The sequence below is a fragment of the Lampris incognitus genome, chromosome 13, assembly GCF_029633865.1.
Source record: "Lampris incognitus isolate fLamInc1 chromosome 13, fLamInc1.hap2, whole genome shotgun sequence".
Taxonomy (NCBI): Eukaryota; Metazoa; Chordata; class Actinopteri; order Lampriformes; family Lampridae; genus Lampris; species Lampris incognitus.
The window spans coordinates 53,280,165-53,305,545 of record NC_079223.1 but is presented as its reverse complement, the minus strand read 5'-3'; the positions used below and the strand labels follow the sequence as shown (position 1 = coordinate 53,305,545).

The following is a 25,381-nucleotide window of genomic DNA, read 5'->3' as shown; positions in this document are numbered from 1 at the left end:
AACCATGAAAATTAATTTCTCAAAAGTGACCACAATAAAGCAGGACATACTCTCTTCAGCTCCTCCTCCATGACAGCGATTCTCTCTGTGTACTCCAACATCTGCTCCTCCCGGGAGACGACTTGACCCATCATGTTCCTAAGAGGCACACACAGACCTGTTACATGAAGAGTGCATCTGAGTTCACCTAATGTGCATTCACCCATACAAATGATATGTTTAACTCATTCTGACACATAACACTGAAGAGGAACATATGTGTGGGTATGCTTTTTTTGGTCATGAAGTGGGCATTTTCCCCATCTGATGTGTTATCCAGTTAGCCCCAAGGTACAATAAGAGAAAGCTTATCAATGCAATCGAACATCCTCGAACCATCCCTTTTACACCCGATCTCAGCAAACTCATAAAGGCTATGCCTAAAAATGACCTCTCAACACTACCTTGAAAATGCACATACGAAGTAATAATGTAGTCAAGGACACAACCTTAAAAACACTAGCCAGCCCAGCAACCTTTGGTTGATAGAAACTTGATCACATCCTGTGAAGTTGGAATATGCTGGATGCCATCTTGCATGTATTGAACTATTTGCATAAGTGTGACCAATAAAATCAGGATTAATCCCCATACATGGAGGTGTAATATATGCTAACCATATCACTTAACAACAATGCCACTGATGACCAACACTATGATAATGTTATTTTAGACATTCACATTTTTCTAAGCCAAAGAAATTGAATGAACACAAATTTGGTCATATACTATAACGGCACTTAACTATGGTAGTCTTAGTGGATGCTCGCCGCTGCTTCAGTTCTTGGTTTTCCTCACAACAGGTTTAGCAAGTTTACCTTTCTGCCTGTATGCAGGAATCAGGTGAACCAAGTAGTGATCGGAAATTCCCAGCGCAGCACAAGGAACGAACGGCATGATATGCGTTGTGGGCGGTGGTGTTGCAATGATCCAGAGTGTTCTCCTGTCTGATCGGAGAGTTAATAAACTGCCTGTATTTTGGGAGTTCATGAATGAAGTTCCACATCCAGAGGACCAGTCTGCGATGCCAGAAGTCGGCATGCCCCGGTCCCCTCTTTTGCCTGCCGCCCGGCCTGCATTACACCCTACCCCAATGCTCATCCCCACTTGTGGTGGGTCCACAGGGCGGTGGCTCAATGTTGTTTTTTCGGGCTGGGTCTAACTGGGCGCCATGGGCCAAGGCCTGGCCACCAGACGCTCGCCGGCGAGCTCCCTTCTCAGGTCTGGCTCAAGGAGGGGGCCCCGGTTTCCGTTTTTCCGGGCACGGTGCTGTAACTCTGCTGGTGTAATTTCATTGGATTTCTTGGGAATCACTCTTAGTCTGGCCCATCCCCTGGGGCCAATTTGCCTTGGGAGACCCTACTAGGGGCTATTGCCCCCGACAACACAGCTCCCAGCATCACCAGGACACATAAACCCCTCTACCACGTTAAGGTGGTGATTCTCGGAGTGGCACCTCCAAGTTTGAGACCATGGTTCGCTATTGGAAAATGGTGGATTGCTCCCTCCAGGTTGGGGATGAGTTGTTGCCTCAAGTGAAGGAGTTCAAGTATCTTGGGGTCTTGTTCACGAGTGAGGGTAGGACGGAGTGGGAGATTGCCTCAAGTGAAGGAGTTCAAGTATCTCAGGGTTTTGTTCATGAGTGAGGGTAGGACGGAGTGGGAGATTGACAGGCAGATTGGTGCAGCATCAGCAGTACTGCAGACGTTGTACCGGACCGTTGTGGTGAAGAAGGAGCTGAGCTGGGAGGCAAAGCTCTCAATTTACCAGTCAGTCTTGGTTCCAACCCTCACCTATGGTCATGAGCTTTGAGTAGTGACCAAAAGGGTGAGATCGCAGATACAAGCGGCTGAAATGAGTTTCCTCTGTAGGGTGTCTGGGATCAGCCATATAGATAGGGTGAGGAGCTCGGACATCCAGAGGGAGCTTGGAGTAGAGCCACTGCTCCTTCGCATCGCAAGAAGCCAGTTGAGGTGGTTCAGGCATCTGATTAGGATGCCTCCTGGGCGCCACATTAAGCGCGACAAAAAACGAATTTTGCCTCAGCAGGCAATGGTCATTCGCCTACATTCACAGGTGAATGACCATGTGTAACCAAAGCCTTTAAGTCTCATAGGACAATAATGAGGGACTCCAGGTTTTTTCACTCCACATCCTGTGTGTTAAGTTTAGCGTAACTGCTGTCTAAAGGAGGATGGGTTCAGCTGAACTGAAGCTCAAATTCAGCTAAAGAGTATACTCTCAAGTTAACTGAACTGCCTGTCAAAGACAATTCAAACACCATACAGTAATAATCCATGAATCAAATTTACTCACTTCCCTCAGCAAATGGTAAAATATAAATTTGGTGTCAGTTTAAGTTTTGGATTTTCCAGCCTACTATTTTCACTACTTGTTGAAAAATAACAGATTAATAGACTGAAAAGTCTATTTTTATTAATTTTTACAAGATTTACATGTTACATTGTGAATGCTAAAACTTAAAAGTGATAAAATAATTGAATTCACCTGAGACTTTTGTCTAATTTACATATACATCTACAAAATCAATCGGAAAAGAGTTGGACTAATCATGGCTAGAGCTGGAAATTATGGGTTGAAGTACTTCACCTTGCTATTTTTTGTCCCGACAATCTGAACAATGGGGCAGGGAGAAAGGATGGGTCTCTGTCTGCCAGTTTTTTACCCGTTCATCACATGTGACTTTTTAGACGCGACTAGCTCGATTTGGATGAAACTCAAGGAAATCATGCATCTACACACCGATAACCAGCATTTAAAAAAAAAAAAAACTGATAATAACATTATCATTTCTCACAGTTGTTTATATGGCAAAAGTTCCATTGCTTCACATTCATTCATCTGGGTTTGGCGCTCACGGTTGTTATCTGGTCTGGTGTACCGGCTCATATCCCTACAGCCGACAAATCTCAGCACTACATCATCTCTGGTCACAGCTGACTATGAAACAGCCGACATCTCAGCACTACATCATCTCTGGCCACAACTGACTATGAAACAGCCGACACATCTCAGCACTACATCATCTCTGGTCACAGCTGACTATGAAACAGCTGACACAGCTCAGCACTACATCATCTCTGGCCACAACTGACTATGAAACAGCCGACACATCTCAGCACTACATCATCTCTGGTCACAGCTGACTATGAAACAGCTGACACAGCTCAGCACTACATCATCTCTGGTCACAGCTGACTATGAAACAGCTGACACATCTCAGCACTACATCATCTCTGGTCACAGCTGACTATGAAACAGCTGACACAGCTCAGCACTACATCATCTCTGGTCACAGCTGACTATGAAACAGCTGACACAGCTCAGCACTACATCATCTCTGGTCACAGCTGACTATGAAACAGCTGACACATCTCAGCACTACATCATCTCTGGTCACAGCTGACTATGAAACAGCTGACTATGAAACAGCTGACACAGCTCAGCACTACATCATCTCTGGTCACAGCTGACTATGAAACAGCTGACACATCTCAGCACTACATCATCTCTGGCCACAACTGACTATGAAACAGCTGACACAGCTCAGCACTACATCATCTCTGGTCACAGCTGACTATGAAACAGCTGACACAGCTCAGCACTACATCATCTCTGGTCACAGCTGACTATGAAACAGCTGACACATCTCAGCACTACATCATCTCTGGTCACAGCTGACTATGAAACAGCTGACTATGAAACAGCTGACACAGCTCAGCACTACATCATCTCTGGTCACAGCTGACTATGAAACAGCTGACACATCTCAGCACTACATCATCTCTGGCCACAACTGACTATGAAACAGCTGACACAGCTCAGCACTACATCATCTCTGGTCACAGCTGACTATGAAACAGCTGACACAGCTCAGCACTACATCATCTCTGGTCACAGCTGACTATGAAACAGCTGACACATCTTAGCACTACATCATCTCTGGTCACAGCTGACTATGAAACAGCTGACACATCTCAGCACTACATCATCTCTGGTCACAGCTGACGATGAAACAGCCGACACATCTCAGCATTACATCATCTCTGGTCACAGCTGACTGAAACATTCAACTGGGCTTACATGACAGTGATAGTGAGCTATAGCCAATTTTTGTCATGATTTCTGGATTGTAAACAGAGATTCAGCAAGCTACACTAAAGTCGGTATTTTATCAATTTGGCATGACATCATATGACATGGACTCATGTTTATTAAATTACTTCCCTCACAAACTGTAGCATATTTCTCTTACTAATGGACATTTTCTCATGCAAAACAACAGCCAAAACCTCCACTTTTACTATTATTGTGCACTTTCTCATCCCCTCTCGTATTTCCTCCCAAAAATCAGCTTCATGTGCGTGCATGTTGTAACTGGCAATATTCGCATTGTTGTTGGTAATGTCTGCATGTTAAAAAAAATGTCAGGGAAACTATTAGTCACAGCATCATTGTTGTTGTGAAGAGCTGTTTTACTTATAGGTTCAGTATTTCCAAAGATACTGCTTCCAAAGCACCCGGACCTTGTGTCACAACTTTCAACTGTAATGCCGTGGAGAGTACAATGTTAACATCTGTTGCAAAATCAGTTGTTAATCTATGCTGTAATTTTTTTCCCATTATTCTCTTAGTTACTCCAACATTGATTTTATGAAGCACTTTTGAACTTAAAGGTGACATATTTATCAAGGTGGACCCTATTCAGTCCATCCATAGTGAGGAGACTATGCATGATCTTGAATACAGATAGAGCTGAACAAAGAGGCTTGATTTTCTCCTTTCATTTAATGACTCATCGCCATAAGAGCAAAAGAGATTTATCAAAAATGTCACTGAAAGAAATGTTCCTATCCCAGATACACTGGCAATGTCAACCCTATCACAAAACCCATCACATGCTGAGGATCTACTTCCCTTGTTTTGTATATTCTTTTTTTTTTTTGGATTTCCCCCTTTTTGCTCTTCAATTATACCTGTCCAATTACCCCACTCTTCTGACCTGTTCCGGTCACTGCTCCACCCCCTCTGCCAATCCGGGGAGGGCTGCAGACTACTACATGTCTCTTCCGATACACGTGGAGTCACCAGCTGCTTTTTTTCACCTGACAGTGAGGAGTTTCACCAGGGGGACGTAGCATGTGGGAGGATCAAGCTATTCCCCTCAGTTCCCCCTCCCCCCTGAACAGTTGCCCCGACCGACCAGAGGAAGCGCTAGTGCAGCGACCAGGACACATACCCACATCCGGCTTCTCACCCGCAGACATGGCCAATTGTGTCTATAGGGACGCTCGACCAAGCCGGAGGTAACATAGGGATTCGAACCGGCAATCCCCGTATTGGTAGGCAACAGAATAGAACGCTACGCTACCCTGACGTCTCTGTTTCGTATATTCTTCCCTGTATTTTTGCCTGTTTGGCCTTGATTTCTTTGTAAATTAAACCGCCATTGCTGAGTTTTCACAATTAACGCCATCCATTTAGGCGCAGGAGGACAAAAGACAGCCCAATCACTGTCTGCTGCACTGAACAGTTGCGTTCATGCTAGCCCTGCCTATCTTGACTTCTCGGAATCTACTACTACTACTTATGGCTGCTCCCGTTAGGGCTCGCCAAAGCGGATCATCCGTTTCCATCTCTTCCTGTCCCCTGCCACACCAGCCACCTGCATGTCCTCTCTCACCACATTCATAAACCTCCTCTTTGGCCTTCCTCTTTTCCTCTTCCTTGACAGCTCCATATTCAGCATCCTTCTCCCAATATACTCAGCATCTCTCCACACATGTCCAAACCATCTCAATCTTGCCTCTCTTGTTTTGTCTCCAAACCGTCCAACCTGAGCTGTCCCTCTAATAAACTCGTTCCTAATCCTGTCCTTCTTCATCACTCCCTATGAAAATCTTATCATCTTCAACTCTGCCACCTCCAGCTCCGCCTCCTGTCTTTTCATCAGTGTCACTGTCTCCAAAACATATAACATAGCTAGTCTCACAAACATCTTATAAACCTTCCCTTTAACTCTTGCTGGTACCCTTCTGTCACAAATCACTCCTGACACTCTTCTCCACCCACTCCACCCTGCCTGCACTCTCTTCTTCACCTCTCTCCTGCACTCCCCATTACTTTGGACAGTTGACCCCAAGTATTTAAACTCATATGCCTTCGTCACCTCCACTACTTGCATTCTGACCATTCCACTGTCCTCCCTCTCGTTCACGCATAGGTATTCCGTCTTGCTCCTACTGACTTTCATTCCTCTTCTCTCCAGTGCATACCTCCACCTCTCCAGGCTCTGCTCAACCTGCACCCTACTCTCGCTACAGATCACAATGTCATCCACAAACATCGTAGTCCATGGAGACTCTTGCCTGATCTCGTCCGTCTACCTGCCCATCACCATTGCAAACAAGAAAGGGCTCAGAGCCGATCCTTGATGTAATCCCACCTCCACCTTGAACCCATCTGTCATTCCAACCTCACACCTCACCACTGTCACACCTCCCTCATACATATCCTGCACCACTCCTACATACTTCTCTGCAACTCCCGACTTCCTCATACAATACCGCACCTCCTCTCTCAGCACCCTGTCGTATGCTTTCTCTAAATCCACAAAGACACAATGTAACTCCTTCTGACTTTCTCTATACTTCTCCATCAACATTCTCAAAGCAAACATCACATCTGTGGTGCTCTTTCATGGCGTGAAACCATACTGCTGCTCGCTAATCGTCACCTCTCCTCTTAACCTAGCTGCTATTACTCGTTCCCACATCTTCATGCTTGACTTCTCGGAATACATAATTTAAATATTCCTATTGGACTGACAAGTAAATGAAGGAAGAAGAAAAGGGACTGGGACATCAGAAAAAGATAGGATTTGACACCCTACTCATAGCCCAATAGCAGAGGGCTGAATTCCATTGCTACTACGTACAACAGTTGGCACTGTAAGGTTAACAACTGCTACCTCTGCATAACATATAGTTTGAGATAACATCATATGAAATGAGTCTCAACTCGCCAAGAAGTCATCATATAGATGGTTGCATACATGGTTGGTGAAACCTTATACACATATCTGTTGTAATTAGACACAGTAACAAATGCATCAAAGCATCATTCATGTTGGGAAGGCAAAATCATGTTCTTCTTATAGAAGGAACATCAAACTGCCATTTGACTACATGTGGATGTGGGATTTATCTGAATCTTACTTCATTTAAAAGACAACTGTACTTTGACAAAAGAGAGCACATAAGGACCTTATGCATATGAATCACATTTTGAGTAATGCACCTGCATCAAAATGAATTGTTATAAGACTTAAGCACAAGAGTCAAATTGTGTATGCAAAGGCTTTGTTCATATGCTACATTTATACATAATTTTCCAGGTGTACAAGTTTTCAATATTGTTACAGAAGCCAGATGTCTTGACCTACTCGTAGTTCTCAGCTGACATGTAGACTCCATTCTTCTCCCGAGTGGCTGCCAGGTCCCGTTTCAGACGCTCAATCTCTTCAGTGTATTCCTTAAACACAGGGTTAAAAAGAGAAGGAAAAAAATGAGTCAACACGCTACAACAATGCAAAAGATCATGGATCCTTCAAGTTTCATAAAATGTCAAATTATCCAATAACTAGATTTGGGAAGGAGAGGTTACACAGTAACAGAACACCTTGTTTTGTTTTAACAAACACTTTTATTGATCCAAAAGGAGGATTTTTTCTTCCCTTGGCACCTTCTATGCAAGGCTGAAGTTTGGGACAGCACATCAACTGTTAGGAATTGAGTGTTCACATAAACACATCTCATACTCTTACAGTACAATATTTCATAATGTAAAAACTGCACTGTTACACAACTATTACAGCTTGTAAACCTGCAGGTGCAAACAGTATTTTGTATGCTTCCCAATGTCTCTGCTGGCAATACTTTTTCCAAGCAATGCCGAGCAACTTCTGCTGTGTATTAGCAGCATAAAGATTGGTCTGCCGTACTGCCACAAACATTGAGAGGCCAAAATTCAATTCAAAGTTCAAATCTCCAATTTAGTCTAATGACTTATTTGGACTTAATTTTACTTATCAATGTAGCCATAAAACAATACAGGTGCTGTCTTTGATATATTTCTCCATTTCAATCAAGTTGAGTTATATATAGCGCTTTTCTAGCTGCAACAGCCCTCAAAGCGCTTTACAATGAATTAAATCATCCGGCCTCACTTCACGGGAAATTCCGCAGCCAACCTGGAAGTGAATAATAAATGATGGAAACGAACTCCAGGCCCTATGACCGACACTACAGTCACTCCGGTAATATAGGAAGACTCTCTTGTATTTTTACATTGTATTAATTTGACTTTATGTAACTCTAATTCAAAGAAAACTGAACATGAATAGACAGCAATAGCCCAACTAGCCATTAGCTCAAATCGGCTAAGAATGATATCTATATATTGACTGGACACAATAGAATGATATCTATATTGACTGGACACAATAGAATTTTATCTATATTGACTGGACACAATAGAATTTTATCTATATTGACTGGACACAATAGAATTATGTCTATATTGACTGGACACAATAGAATTATATCTATATTGACTGGACACGATAGAATTATGTCTATATTGACTGGACACGATATAATTATGTCTATATTGACTGGACAAAATAGAATTATATCTATATAGAGTGGACACAATAGAATTATGTCTATACTGACTGGACACGATAGAATTATGTCTATATTGACTGGACAACAGTAGGATACATGGTCGGGCATAATTTCATCACCAATCGTCAACATTATGATAATTAAAACAGTTGACTTTACAGTTTGATTGATTTGATAATATAACAATTTCATGTGGATGTGTGTGTGTGTGTGTGTGTGTGTGTGTGTGTGTGTGTGTGTGTGTGTGTGTGTGTGTGTGTGTGTGTGTGTGTGTGTGTCAGCCTTGTGATGGCCTGGCGGCCTGTCCAGGGTGTCTCCCCGCCTGCCGCCCAATGACTGTTGGGATAGGCTCCAGCATCACTGCGACCCTGACAGCAGGATACGCAGTCTGGATAATGGATGGACTTTGCTGTTGTCAGATGACTACGTGACTGTCAAGGGATTATGGTCAAAGGTCTCAAATTGCTAAAAGCACAGGAAATTACTGTTAGAAACTCCCTGGTTTCCAGTTTATCTGTCAATTCTTTACTTTCTAATGAACAGTGCAAAAGCAAACATTTTCTTGAAAGTATGATTAAAATTTGGTTGTAGTTTTACATAAACACAACATCCATAACTTTTTAAGTGACAAGCCTGGGGCGTCCGAGTAGCATAGTGGTCTATTCTGTTGCCTACCAACACGGGGATCGCTGGTTCAAATCCCCGTTTTACCTCCGGCTTGGTCGGGCATCCCTACAGACACAATTGGCCATGTCTGCGGCTGGGAAACCGGATATGGTCATGTGTCCTGGCTGCTGCACTAGCGCCTCCTCTGGTTGGTCGGGGCGCCTGCTCAGGGGGGAGGGGAACTGGGGGAATAGCGTGATCCTCCCACACGCTACGTCCCCCTGGTGAAACTCCTCACTGTCAGGTGAAAGAAGCGGCTGGTGACTCCACATGTATCGGAAGAGACATGTGGTAGTCTGCAGCCCTCCCCGGATCAGCGAAGGGGTCGGAGAAGCATCCGGGACGGCTCAGGAGAGTGGAGCAATTGGCCAGATTAAATTGGGGAGAAAAGCGGGCTGGGGGGAGGGGTGTGTGACAAGCCTTGTGTTTTTTTTCTTTTGACACTCTTCCGCAGGGCAGATCAAGAGGTAGGTACCTTTATCAGTGTCTTCTTCGTGAGCTTCTGGTTGACCTCGGGTTTATTTAATATGTTCTTGGCTCTGCTGGCGTATTCCAAAGTGCTTAAAGTCTCCTACAGATGGCAAAGAGAAAAAAACAAAAACAAATAAGCGACATTGAAAAAGTCAATTTACCTCCACTATAGAGTTATTTGCTATGCTCTTATTGCAGTTATTTGCTATGCTCTTATTGCGGTTATTTGCTATACTCTTATTGCAGGTATTTGCTATTCTCTTATTGCAGTTATTTACAATGCCCTTCTTGCAGTTATTTGCTATGGTCTTCTTGCAGTTACTTGCTATGCTCTTATTGCAGGTATTTGCTATTCTCTTATTGCAGTTATTTGCTATGCTCTTCTTGCAGTTACTTGCTATGCTCTTCTTGCAGTTACTTGCAATGCTCTTATTGCAGGTATTTTCTATTCTCTCATTGCAGTTATTTGTTATGCTCTATAATTGCAGATATGCAAAACTTTTAAATCAGGATTCCCGCTCTTTTTGAAACCATTTTCCAGTACTTTCCCTTGGATATAAATGATAGCTGTTTGCTAATGGAAAGCCATGATATTCAGTTTAAATTATTGGTGGAAGCCTCAAAAGTCGATAAACAGACTGTGTGAATTTTAGTTGGTCAGTGGTGAAAATTTTATAACCTACATTTACAATTTTGCATGACCTCAATAAGAAGTCCAGGACCATTTGATTGACTGGTTTTAATTTTACAGGTGTTTTCCATGACTGAAAAACTAGTCTGAATATCCAGGTGTTTTCCGTGACAAGTGGGAATCTTGTTAAGTCTCAACGCCCTTTCCTACAGTACAGACTTGTGTAGAGTTGTGTAGAGCTGTCCCTTGCATTTGTGTGAGCACCACGTCAAATTCCTTGAAATGGAAACTATCATGAAAAATAAAACTTCCAGTATAAAAAACTACTCATGTAGCTTCTCTCAATCTGCAAAGAAAAAATAAACCGGAACAAACAAATTCTTTTGGCCCCGAAATTGTCCATCCTTTATTTCACCTCAAGGTTGCTGGAAGAAGGAGACACAGTGGCAATAATAGACGTCTTGGTTCGTCCTCCCAGTGAGTCCTGAAGGATTCGCGTCAGTTTGGACTCTCTGCAGATACAGATGAAGCCAGCAATAATTATAATCTTAAGTAAACACATATACAAGGCCAACACATAAAGAGCATTCATCACATACTAACAAAACAAGTTGTAAGAATGTCAGTTTATCCGTCAGTCCAGTCAGTGGCATCATCAGTGGCACGTCTGATATACTCCTGCTGCACTGCCTGCTGACTCCACATCTCCACATCTGTTGATGTGAGTGTGTGTGTGTGTGTGTGTGTGTGTGTGTGTTTAGTAAGACACTTCACCAATCTGAGTAAAAGTCATCGGCTGGAGCTAGATTTATACTTATACAGCGTGTCTGCAAACATAAGCAGATAACTCCCAAATGTGTGTGTAGGTATTTACGTTCTGATTTACATCATTCACAGGGGCAATTTCCAATTTACAAAACCAAAATTCAGAGGGACAGTAGGGCTTTAAAATTTGATTTCTAATTTTGCATTAAATATCGTGAGCAAAATTGCTCCTGTCCCATTTGTGCAACAGGTTGGTTGGTTTCATTTTATTATTCATGTTAAACCTGCAGGACTCACAAGCCTGATGCACCCCTCTGGGGTCCATATCTGGGGAGCATGCATTTACTCAGCAGGTTATCCAAAGGAGTTGAATCAAGTGCAACTGGACTTGGTATATATCCGTGAAGACGTTTCGCCTCTCATCCAAGAGGCTTCCTCAGTTCGTGCCTTTCTGACTAGACGAAGCACAGGAGAGCCACGCATATCAACAGTTATGATAACGACGGACGCGGCCAAACATCGGTACACAAAAGAGCCACTCATATCTATGGCTCTGTTAGTGACGGGCATTGGTAAACATCGGGACACAAAGAGCCATGGACATCTATAGCTCTGACAATGACTCCAAGAGGATAAATTCTGAGTCTCATCACCAGCCAGTCAGACTAGCTTGGTCTAGTCAGAAAGGCACGAACTGAGGAAACCTCTTGGATGAGAGGCGAAACGTCTTCACGGATATATACCAAGTCCAGTTGCACTTGATTCAACTCCTTTGGATAACCATGACCTGGATGAATGAGAACATTCACAGATGTAAAGTTCATGCTATCTTCTTTCAGCACTAGATATATTTTGCATCTTATTTCTGTACAGGAAGTCCCCAGAGTTACGAACACCCAACTTACGAACGCCCATACTTATGAACCGACCTCCGTAAAGCCCATAATTAAAAAAAAAAAATTGAGTTACACTCAATGCGTGATGCTCAAACACTGCACGTTTTAGTCAGTTCGTTGGCCCGAGGGAGAACAACGCCACGCCGTCATTGCCATTTTAAGATGGATGATGTAAACATTGTTGTGTGCGTTGTTTTGACTTTAACACATCATGTGTTTACTGTTGAAATCACGGCTTCAACATCTGATGCAAGTGACGGTGATGCATCGGAGAAAAGGAAAACGTCACCACTGAAACGAAAGTGGAAATAATAAAGCGTTCAGAGACCGGTCGTGACCGGCTCTGGGGACAGTGGCAGGTGGGGGGGTTGAAATGTAAGAAATGTTTCTTTAATGTTTTTAATACCTATGCACACATTCTCTCTCTCAATTATAAATACCGTACTGTAGTTCCATGTATTATTATAACTGCATTATCATATTTATGATGCTGTACGTTAAATATATACTATATACTAAGACAAACATTTGACTACTTGATGCTTGATGTGAACTGTACGTAACTGTTCCGACTTACATAAAAATTCGACTTACAAACAGACTCAACACAGGACTCGTTTGTAATGCGGGGACTTCCCGTATAATTAACTTAAAGTCGTTTCTTCCGTTTCTCAGGTCCCTGAGAAACAGAGTGAAAGGAAAGCACCTGGCTGCCATAAATGGACCAGCACCAGAGGTGTTCCCATATGCACAGGCGTTGGAGCTCTTCTTTGAAAAACCTAAAAAGATTAAGTAATCTGACAAACTGTACCACCTTAATATAAGTTTAACAGCGACTTCTTCTTCTTCTTTTTTAATTTAAACTTTGTCTTACTCTTGCCGCGTGGTTAGATGAAAGGGAGGTTTGGAACTCTGAAATACATTATGTGAAATTAAAAGAAATATTCAATAAATTAAAATATTGTGTTAAAGGTCACCCGTATTTTTTGTTTGATACATGTGTTAGACCATTTGTGTGCCAGTGCCAGCAGGTGGCGGTAGCCCTTTCTGCCACCACAGGTATATTTCAGACCTGTGAGCAGCGGTGAAAAGTGTTTTGATGCACTGGCAGTGGTTACAGTGGTTACAGTTGCAGTGGGAGCTGCTGTAAGTAAGGCTGTAACTGGAGTTTTGGTTACAGCCCTCAGTGTTGCACAACTCTACTTTGAAAGAAAGCCTAGTATTTCTCATAGTTTTATATCAGCCATCTTTTGTCAAAATGTCCAAACAATTACAGCTGTCAGGGCTATAGTATTATAACTACTATAGCCATGTCAGTACATGTGGCATCTAATTTTACTAAGCCAGAGCACTATTTAGTATGAATTTATCACTGCTCGCCTTGGATTTATTAATTTTTTTAATCAGCGTGTTTCACCAAAGAGCAGCAGGGAAAAGACCGCACAATCACCGTTTACTGCCCTGAAACTACAACGACTGGGCTCTCACTCCTACCTGAAACCACCATGGGCGGTCTGACTGCCAGTTTTTCAACTCTATATTGTGTCAAGATAAATACCCAATTGAGATATTAATGCATTGCATATGTTAGTATGTCTGTTAGGAAACAACTGACACCAAAATTAACATTTGAATAACTTTAATATTATGTTTTAAAAAATTTAAAATGGTCGCTGTCAAACACCTGTAAATACTGCAGCGCCTTGGTGGTAGTCATGGTGTGTCTGTAACCAGACATGTTGGCAATAATCAAAAATCAAGTTTAGACTATTTCTCTGCACTGGAGAACGCTAGTATGTTTTTAAGGACAGAGCAACGAACTTCACAAAGGAAATGATGCTACCAATACATGTCATAAATAGTGACATGATGCGCACGATCAGGTGCAAATTACGAGACGGTCAAGTTGACTGCTCATGGTCATTTTAGGTCGACCTTATCATAACTTCTTTTTGTGTGCAATTGATCTAAAACTTATTTTATATGCAAATGTATGCAAGTTTTGGAGAATTCAGGCAGTGGCAGGTCTGTATCTTTTTTTCACAAAATTATTAACTTTGAAAATTCAAAATGGTCATAACAACCGTCTTGTTGTGACCATTTTGAAATTTTTTCTGTTTCTATTTTCTTATCTTGTATCTTGTTAGTTTTTAGTTATTAGAACATGAGTGTCTGTAATAGAACTACATTTCCCCTCAGAGATAAATAAGGTATTCTGATTGGTTCCACCTATCCAAATTTGTAATTGGAAACATAATTGAAACGCTCTGTTTGGATAGACATGTAATTAAGTGAATATTCTTACACCAGAAAAACATGACAAATTCTGACACCAGAAAAACATGATTTGGGACCCTCCCTGTAGCACCGCAGCACAAGGTTAAATTCTCTACCTGCTGCGGGTAACTTGTAACAGTTGGCATCTCTGCTACAGTCTAAAGAGTTTATACATGAAACACAACATAACCACTTCAATGTTCTTTATTCGTCTGTACAATAAGAAATAAAGAACTGACTTTGACCTTAAGAATTATAGTGTTTGAGGGTAGAAATCAAATTCAATCAATATCAAATAAATAAAAAGTCAAATTTCAAGAATTTTCCTATATAAATGAGAGTGGCTGTCTTAAAAGATGTGATTGAAATTGGAGGAAACGGGTCGTAATGTTATTTATTAGAATTTATATTTATGCCCAATCCTGTGTCAGCAGTATTACATTTCTGACTGATAAACTGTCTGCCCCCATGATGGACCCTTTTCAACCCACAATTGTTAAATTGCGTGCATTTCTTACTTTGAAATCTAAAGCCCATCTTTGAAATAACTGACCAAAGATTTTGGCCAAAGGCATTCCAAACAAGGATATTCAAATGTGTGTAGATGTAGGCATTCTATTCTGTAGTTATATTAACATCAGGGCTCACAACTATTTTAGGTATTACTTTCATTCTATAAAAATACATGAATATGTATTATTTACATTCTATAAAAATACATGAATAATTCAAAATGTAGCTGATGTATGAGGTTGTGAGTGAAAACAAGACCAAGACTAGACCAGACAAGACTGCATTGTAGAACTATTGTTTTGAACTGGGAAATCGTTTATGACGAAGCCTGTCTTGCTCTTGGGTTCACAGTGAATGTGGTGGGAGATGAGGAGAGACCAGTGTGTATTTCATGTGTGAAAACTCTGGCAACTGGCAGTATATATGAGACCAAACACACAAAGAAGACACTTAGAGACACCACACCCCAATCACGCCAATAAGCCACTCGAGTTCTTCCAGAGAAAACTTGGTGCATACCGTCAGCAGGAACACTGCTTTGTAAAAGCTGCATCAGTGAACAACAAAGTACTAATGGCATCACAGAAAGTCACATACACAACTGCCCAGTGCAAGAAACCACACACAACAGCAGAGGAGCTCGTACTTCCCGTGGCTTTAGATATGGTGTCAACTATGTTTGATGAGACAAGCAGCGCAAAATTGAAGCCTGTCCCTCTGTCTAACGATTCAGTTGTAAGACATATATGTGACATTTCAAATGACCTTGAAGAACAAGTCATTGAAAAACTGAAAGACAAACGTTTGGCCTTACAAGTGGATGAGGCTACTGACAGCAATAAAGACAGTTTGTTTATTGCTTATGTTCGCTTTGTCACGTCAGAGTCACTGTGTGAGGATTTGCTGTTTTGCAAGAACGTCCCAATACAGCGACAGCTGATGAGATCTTCAGGCTTCTGGACTGTTACCTGACACAACATGGGCTGAAATGGGAGAACTGTGCGGGCGTTTGCACAGATGGTGCACAGACCATGGCAGGGAAAATGAAGGGATTGCAGCCACTAATCAAGAGGGTCTCGCCAAATGTGCAATGGATGCACTGTGTCATACACAGAGAAGCGCTAGCATCAAGACAGATTAGCCCTGACCTAAACCAGGTTTTGACCGATGTTGTTAGAGTGGTCAATTTCATCAAAACAAGACCCCTGAGAGTGCAGCGCTTCTCTGCACTTTTTGAGGGGATGGGAGCTGAACATTCAGCTGTGTTGTTTCACAGCAAGGCTAGGTGGCTCTCACGAGATAAAGTGTTGTTGCGAGTCTAAGAGCTCAGAGAGGAGGAGTGAGCATAGAGTTGCAAGCAAGTTTAGTGATGAACAACTTCTGATGAAACAGGCCTATTTCAGCGATACATTTGGAAAGCTGAATGAATTAATCTTCAGCTTCAAGGCAGAGACAAGCACCTTCCTCATCTGGCAGATGAGATCAGTGCATTCACTCGAAAGCTTGAGACGTGGGGCAGGCAATTGGATCAAGGAAATTACTGATTTCTTTGAGAATCTGAGTGAATTTGTTGAAACCAGTGATTCTGGAGCCACCACAGTGATTTCATGTCTTAAGGAGAACAACTCTTCCCTGAGAGGATGCTTTCAAAAATACTTCCCAGACAACAGTGCTCAGTATGACTGGGTGACAGATCCATTCAATGCAGCAGCACCTGCTGATTTCAGCTCTGTTGAAGAGGACCAGTTCATGGAGACGACCTCTGACTCCACCCTGAGGTTGAGCTTTATAGCTCAGACACTGAGTGAATTCTGGCTTGGTGTGGAGCAGACTCACAAGTCAGTCTCTAAACGCTTCGCTCAACTAGAGACTGAGGATATTCTCCCAGCTTTCGTTGCTAAAACTGGGTGGAAACAATTAGTTTAAAAAAAAAAAACGTTTATTACAGAACCAATCCAAAGTCTTAAGGGTGGGGCCATCACATTGGGGTGGTGACATGCAGAAGTCGTGTGCTTGCAAACACTGTCGTACCAGCAACACTTGCGCTATAGGATGGTTCAGGCACAGTCACCGAAGAAAACTAGACAAACAATACGCAGTCAGCGAGCTAACATTAATTATGGTTTCAAACTCACCATTGCACTACAGTGTGTACTTCGTTAACAGCCACTCCAACCAGCCACTCCTGAAATAACGGTGTTCCACTTTGCTTGGCCAACAAAAGTTTCTGGTGTGCCAAACACAAGGGCGAAATCACCGGCGGTGATCTGGTCATCAGTGTCCTCGCTTTGTCCTGCGTATGCGGCAGGAATGCCTTTTGCTTTCAAAAACTGCACCTGCTCCATTATCGACAGCAAAGGGCATATGACCAGCACCATAGAGTTCTGTCCCTGTGCAGACAACAAGTTGCAGACAGTTGGCCAGGCTTGATAGACCAAGCTTTTCCCGTAATCAGTTGGTAAACGCGCAAACACGTCTTTCTTGTCCTGGGTTAAAAGTTTTAAACAAAGCCACTGTAAATCCTTAATTGCACCAATCTTGTGGACTCAGCACTCGTTCGATAAAACTGAATCAAGTGATCTAACGTTACTCGGGACATCCATTTTCAATGTTTTAAAAAGCTCTCTCCGCATTACAAAGTGATTCGCTGTATCTCCAGTTTGTTTCACTACGCAGGAGGATGGGGAGACACCATCGTTTCCGGTAAAGCGTGTCCTTGACAAAATGTAAGGGGCGTAGCAGTAGGTGTAGGCTTGTCAGCGGCCGTTCTAGCAATTATCGTGCGTTTAGAAATCCCCAGACGATCGGTAGGCGGAGATCTCCGATAGTCTGGTATTGCGAGACTAGGTGTGGAGAGGGAGGATCCACTCATAGGACAGACGGCTGTGGGCATTCTGCTTACTTTCACCACATCCTGTTTCTGTGAGATGGGCTTTTTTGCTGTTGCCTCACTTAAGACAAAATACAGATCTAAGCTCAACATGGAGCATGACTTGAGTGGCGGTATCAAGCCTGCAACCCCATTTTGAAAAGATGTGCAGTGCAAAACAGGCTCATTGCAGCACTAATGCAGTGATAAGAGACTTGAGCTCTCACACTGACTTGCTCATCGTTTTTCCCAAATATCTGCATCCGTTCTTTTTTTGTGCAGATTGAACTTTATTGTTATTGTTCTAGCAAAGTGATTTTTTTAATTTTATTTTTTTCTATTTTTGAAAAAGCACACAGACCGATGGAACAACCTAGTGACAAATGTCACAAAAAGAGGTTTTGGTAAAGTTGAAGTGGAACTTGCGTTTGTTATTTCCACAACAGAAGTTACTGAAAGAAAAGTGAAAGGAATGTTCATGATCTTGATGTTATTTAAATAAAGTTAAAGAGTTCAGAACCAAACCAAGAAAATGGGAATAAAAGTATAAATAAAGGTAAAGATAAAATGAAACAATGAGCTGCTGGCCCTTGGTATATGCAGTGGGTCTCAGAATAAGTGAACATATACAGTGCATCCGGAAAATATTCACACCCCTTCACTTTCCCCACGTTTTGTTACGTTACAGCCTTATTCCAAAATGGATTAAAAAAATTTTCCTCATCAATCTACATACAATACCCCATAATGACAAAGCGAAAAAGGTTTTGTAGAAATTTTTGCAAATTTATTAAAAATAAAAAACTGAAATATTGCATGTACATAAGTATTCACACCCTTTACTCACCACTTGGTTGAGGCACCCTTGGCAGCGATTACAGCCTCAAGTCTTCTTGGGTATGAAGCTACAAGCTTGGCACACCTGTATTTGGGATATTTCCCATTCTTCTCTGCAGATCCTCTCGAGCTCTGTAAGGTTAGATGGGGAGCGTCGCTGCACAGCTATTTTCAGGTCTTTCCAGAGATGTTCAATGGGGTTTAAGTCGGGCTCTGGATGGGCCACTCAAGGACATTCACAGACTTGTCCCAAAGCCACTCCTTCGTTGTCTTGGCTGTGTCCTTAGGGTCGTTGTCGTGTTGAAAGGTAAACCTTCGCCCCAGTCTGAGGTCCTGAGCGCTCTGGAGCAGGTTTTCATCAAGGATCTCTCTGTACTTTGCTCCATTCATCTTTCCCTGGATCCTGACTAGTCTCCCAGTTCCTACCGCTGAAAAACATCCTCACAGCATGATGCTGCCACCACCATGCTTCACTGTAGGGATGATATTAGCAAGGTGATGAGAGGGGCCTGGTTTCCTCCAGACGTGACGTTTGGCATTCAGGCCAAAGAGTTCAATCTTGGTTTCATCAGACCAGAGAATCTTGTTTCTCATGGTCTGAGAGTCCTTTAGGTGCTTTCTGGCAAACTCCAAGCGGGCTGTCATGTGCCTTTTACTGAGCAGAGGCTTCCGTCTGGCCACTCTACCATAAAGGCCTGATTGGTGGAGTGCTGCAGAGATGGTTGTCCTTCTGGAAGGTTCTCCCATCTCCACAGAGGAACGCTGGAGCTCTGTCAGAGTGACCATCGGGTTCTTGGTCACCTCCCTGACCAAGGCCCCCGATTGCTCAGTTTGGCTGGTAGGCCAGCTCTAGGAAGAGTCCTGGTGGATCCAAACTTCTTCCATTTACGAATGATGGAGACCATTGTGCGCTTCGGGACCTTCAAAGCTGTAGAATTTTTTTGTACGATTCCCCAGATCTGTGCCTCGATACAATCCTGTCTCGGAGGTCCACAGACAATTCCTTTGACTTCATGGCTTAGTTTCTGCTCTGACATTCACTGTCAACAGTGGGACCTTATATAGACAGGTGTGTGCCTTTCCAAATCATGTCCAATCAATTGAATTTACTACAGGTGGACTCCAATCAAGATGTAGAAACATCTCAAGGATGATAAGTGGAAACAGGATGAACCTGAGCTCAATTTTGAGTGTCATAGCAAAGGGTGTGAATACTTATGTACATGCAATATTTCCGTTTTTTATTTTTAATAAATTTGCAAAAATTTCTACAAAACCTTTTTCACCTTGTCATTATGGGGTATTGTGTGTAGATTGATGAGAAAAAAAAGGAATTTAATCCATTTTGGAATAAGGCTGTAACATAACAAAATGTGGGGAAAGTGAAGGGGTGTGAATACTTTCCGGATGCTCTGTATATACACAAGTCTATCAATAAACATAAATATGTACATATGTATAGTTTACCAAATTAATGTTAATGAAATAAATGTTTGATTTAAAAATCAAGGAAAGCCCACCTGTAGGGGACATGGGGCCTCTTCTCCACCAGAGCAGTGATGACTCTTCCCAGTGTCAACAAGGATTGGTTGATATTTCCAGCCTCACGAGCTCGCTTGTCTACTGCCCCCGAACGGCCAATGTTCTCACTGCCCGCAAGGTCAACCTTAAAAAGATTAAACGATTAAAACATTTCCTTTGAAAACACTCTTAAGGCTGACGTTACAGATGAAACTTTTTAACACAACTGTGTTTTGTCAGAGTTTCATTGTGCATCAGCCATGCCAATTAACTGAAAAGTTACAAGAAACCTAGTTGCATCAGGTTAAAACTTTCAACTTGACGCAACAAGGTTCATGCAAAAACCAATCAGAGCATACTTGTCGTGTGATGTCACGTCACTCCGCAAGTTTGACTCCTTCTGCTCTATTGGCCTTTCAACAGACGTTGAATTTATATCATTCTGACTAATCTCATTGGCTGTTGCATGTAGTTTTGATTGCAATAGTGTAACGGTTTAGTTGCAAAAACATGCAACACGCAACTCAAATGTCTTTGTGCATGCTCAATAATCCAGGTAAGGAAATCACAGAACGTCGAATCGGTTCATGTGGAAATTTTATTGAGAAATTTTTCATCACTCATCTGAATTCTTTTGTCTCAACTGACTGCAGGTATCCCCACCCTTACACAAAGTACAGTAGCATAATGACCGAAAACGACGACCGGTTTCATATACATCTGTCGTCACCTTACAATGCTGTGACTGAAACTATTCTCCAATACTCTGAATAGTACACATGGCCATTGCAACTCTAGCTAATGGTCATGGTAATTTGCATATGAAACACATAAAATTGCCTTAAACTTGTACTTTTTTTTTGCTCTTATCTAGTGTAGTGTCCTTGGGTTCCTTGAAAGGCACTGTACAAAACTAAGTTGTTGTTGTTATGAGTACAAGCGAAAGGCGTGTAAAATGGCATACTACAGGAACCACCTGAGATTAAGCCTCAGGTGTACCTAAGAGCCTGCAAATGAAATCTTTGGTCAAGGGCTGCTGAGATAGCAATACCCTTCAGAAGGCACAGAGCCAGATGTTGAACAAACAGGTGAGACAAACTAATTTTACCATTGACACTTTGAAAGTCAAAGTTGCATCTAGATGAGACCACTTTCAACCATGTGATGGAGTTCACGGAGAAGGCTCGCCTAGCACAACACGGTAAGTCAAAAACCAGGCAGCAAATGAAGTTTGACCTACTTGCTGCATGCCAGAGACAACGCAAGGCGTCCTCAACTGCAGACAGACAGACAGACACCAGACACATGCTGGTGATGTGGACAAATGGGTGAAGAATCAGTCTGATTCTACACCCAGGCGGAGAAAGACATCCTTGCTAAGCGGCTGAATTTTGCTGTCCCGCCAAGTCATATCCTGCTAGCGGAACTGATAACAGCCACAGAATCGGCATCAGTAACAACATCACAGACCTGGAAGTGGAGCAACTGCGGACGAAAGTTTCAGCCTGCTTTAGCAATGCAAAGGCACCACCGTCCAACATCAGCAGAGATGAGAGGAATGCACTCACAACTCTCAGTAAGAACAACATTATCCTTCCAGCGGACGAACGCAGTTGCAATGTTTTATGAGAAAGTTATGGCATTACTTAGCGACTTGAATACTTATGAGCCCCTGAAACGAGCTCCAGGCAGTGGTTACAAGAAAAAAGTGATGAGACTGTCTGAAGCTGTTAGAAAAGGACAATGCTGTCCGTGGTGGTGTAGCGGTCTAAGCATTGGCTTTGTGTCGATGCAGTTGTCCACTGGGGACCAAGGTTCGTGCCTCGGTCTCATCAGATCCGACTATGGCCGGATTCAATGAAGCAGCAATAATTGGCAACACTGTCTTCGGGAGGGGGGCGGAGTCAGCTTGTGTTTGTCACATGAATGCGTCTCTGTGTGTGTTGGAAAAAAACGGTGGTTCAGCCTGGATTTGCCTTGTCACGGAAGTGGCGAGGCGTCTCCTTCGAGACTGCCAGCCGGAGAGATGCAGTTGGCAAACGCATGCGGTATGAGGGTGGGAGTTTGAACTAGAATAGGGAGCGATTGGCCACTAAATTGGGAGAAAAGGAGAAAAAAAATCAGAAATAAATTTAAAAAAAGAAAAGGACATTGCTATTGACAGAATTTTGTACCATATATTATACCAGGAGAAATGTACACATAGTCTGTATGGTTTACCTAAGATACATAAACTGGATGTGCCATTACGGCCTATTGTTTACATGATTACCTTAGTGACCTATATCATCTGTAAGTTTCTGGCATCTATTCTTTTATGCACTTGTGCACATGAAATGAAACAACACATTGTTTACCACAGCCCAAAGCAGTGCAACACAAAGACAAAAACTAAAGAACACATATATTCAAGCTAACATATATATATCTAAACTAAATGAAAAAAAAAAAAAACAGCGTCAAGGAGAACGAAAGCCAGCCAGAATAACTGTCGGAACTGGCGGTCTGCATGGGCTAGCAGTTAGCTTAGCCTGCCCCGCTTCCGCGTCCTGTCAGACTGCCCTCGGTGTTACCTCTTCGGGCACAGCTCCAGGAAGGGCCATTGTCTCTGGGCCCACAGGACACAGCAGACCAAGCTCTCCCAGCCAGCCCAGCGCCAGCTCACCCAGCCATCAAACGAAAACAAGATCAGACGCAGACGTGGACAAAGACACTCCATGGATGGTACTGGGTGAGGCTGCCGCAAACGTGAATTCGTGCTGCCATCTTCCCAAACAGGTATGGGTGAGGCCGCTGCAAACGGGAATTTGCGCCGCCATCTTCCCACACTGGAAGCAGCTGTTATGGCTATTATGGAGGGGGATGAAACAATGGTGTCTTATGATATTACCTTCCCATTCAGGTGCATTCCTGTTGATTAAACAGAAGAGGTAGTCCGTATGGAATTACAAGATGACCACACCCTTAGCAAAAGGACCACCCTAAACACTGACCAGGTGTGCCTGCTCCTGCAGCTATGTCTTCAGTCCATATACTTTATATACATGGGGAAGTACTACAGGCAGAAGCATGGATGTGCTGTGGGTTCTCCAGTCTCACCTATAGTGTACAACATGTATACGGAGGGAGCGGAAGAGGGCTCTGATGTCCTATCAAGGGACAACACACAGCCATCGGTTCAGATTTGTGGAAAAGACCTGGGTTAGAATTAAATCTCAGGATGTACCATGATTCATCAACCACATTAACTCTGTGGACAAACTCAGCCACTGAGGATGCCAAATCCAGTGCATTCTTAGTGCCGGTCCCAAGCCCAGATAAATGTGGAGGGTTGTGTCAGGAAGGGCACCTGGCATAAAACCTTTACCAAATCAAATATGAGGCTCATAAATAAGATTTCCATACCAGATCGATCGAGGCCCGGGTTACCCACCAGTACTGTAGGCCAGCACGGTGCCAGTGGAAACTATGCTACTGTTGGGCAAAGGAGAAGGAGAGGGGAAAGACATGTCCAGGGTCAGAGAGAGAAGAGGAAAGGTAAGAGTGTGGAGGTGAGAGCCGGAACTTTGAATGTTGGCACTATGACTGGTAAAGGGAGAGAGCTGGCTGATATGATGGAGAGAAGGAAGGTAGATATACTATGTGTTCAAGAGACCAGGTGGAAGGGGAGTAAGGCCAGGAGCATCAGAGGAGGGTTTAAACTCTTCTACCATGGTGCGGATGGGAGGAGAAATGGGATAGGGGTAATTGTGAAGAAAGAGTATGTCAAGAGTGAGTTGAAGGTGAGCAGTGTCGGAAAGAGTGATGACTAGTATGAAGCTGGAAATTGAAGGTGTGTTGATGAATGTTATCAGCGCATATGCCCAGCAAGTTGGATGACATGGAGAAAAAGAAGAATTCTGGAGTGAGATCAAGTGGTCCAGAGTGCACCCAAGGAGGAGAGAGTGGTGATTGAAGCGAAATTCAATGGGCATGTTGGTGAAGGGAACAGAGGTGATGGGCTGGTATGGCGTCATGGAGAGGAATGTGGAAGGACAGATGGTGGTGGATTTTGCGAAAAGGATGGAAATGGCTGTGGTGAATACATTTCAAGAGGGAGGAACACAGGGTGACCACTGAGAGTAGAGGAAATTGCACATAGGTGGGCTATATCTTATGAAGGAGTTACAATCTGAAAGGGATTGGAGACTGCAAGGTGGTACAGGGGAGAACGTAGCTATGCAGCATCAGATGGTGGTCTGTTGGATGACTTTGGGAACCAAGAAGAGGAAGAGAGTGAAGGCAGAGCCAAGGATCAAATGGTGGAAGTTGAAGAAGGAAGACTGTTGTGTGGAGTTCAGGCAGGAGTTAAGACAGACACTGGGTGGTAGTGAAGAGCTGCCGGATAGTTGGGCAACCACTGCAGATATAGTGAGGGATACAGCTAGGATGGTACTCGGATTATCATCTGGACAGAGGAAGGAAGTGAAGGAGGCTTGGTGGTAGAATGAAGAAGTAGACAGAGAAAGAGGTTGGTAAAGAAGTAGGATAGTCAGCTAGATTAAGAAAGTAGACAGGAGTACAAGGAGATGCAGTGTTAAGTGAAGAAAGAGGTGGTAAATACAAAGGAAAAGGGGTATGGTGAGTTGTATGAGTTTTGACACTAAGGAAGTTGAAAAGGACTTGTACTGATTGGCTTAAGAGGGACCAAGCTGGTAAGGATGTGCAGCAGGTTAGTGATCAAGGATAGAGATGGAAATGTGTTGACAAGCGAGGAGAGTGTGTTGAGAAAGTGGAAGTACTTTAGAGGGACTGATGAATGAAAAAAAAATGAGAGAGAGAAGGTTGGATGATGTGGGGATAGTGAATCAGAAAGTGCCGTGGATTAGCAAGGAGGAAGCGAGGGCAGCTATGAAGAGGATGAGGAGTGGAAAGGCGGTTGGGTCCAGATGACATGTAAGGACCTCTAAAATCTATTGTACATACGTTGTGGTACTTCATTTACCAGCATGCTTTGTGTCTTGGACATTTCCTATGTTCGTGTGGTTTCTAAACATGTGAACCAATGGAATGTATTTGTTCTCTGTATTTGTATTTGAATTTTGTTATTAGCCAATGATGTGGTGTGGAGTTGTTATGCCCGCGAAATCGTGAGGTTCGCAACGGTCGATCTCCTCACGGGAAGGGAGGAGTTTGGCATTCGAGGCAA

At 43.0% G+C, this 25,381-nt stretch overlaps 1 protein-coding gene across 1 annotated transcript in view; it reads right to left on the bottom strand.

Moving 5' to 3' along the window:
• Positions 1-25,381, bottom strand: part of kif11 (kinesin family member 11) — a 121,259-nt gene that overhangs the window by 61,949 nt on the left and 33,929 nt on the right. The window contains exons 9-13 of the mRNA XM_056291835.1: positions 20,193-20,338; positions 10,931-11,027; positions 9,889-9,984; positions 7,505-7,593; positions 51-138 (exon numbers count right to left, since the gene is read on the bottom strand). Coding sequence (XP_056147810.1) covers positions 51-138; positions 7,505-7,593; positions 9,889-9,984; positions 10,931-11,027; positions 20,193-20,338 — 516 coding nt within the window. The remainder of the gene's footprint in view (positions 1-50; positions 139-7,504; positions 7,594-9,888; positions 9,985-10,930; positions 11,028-20,192; positions 20,339-25,381) is intronic.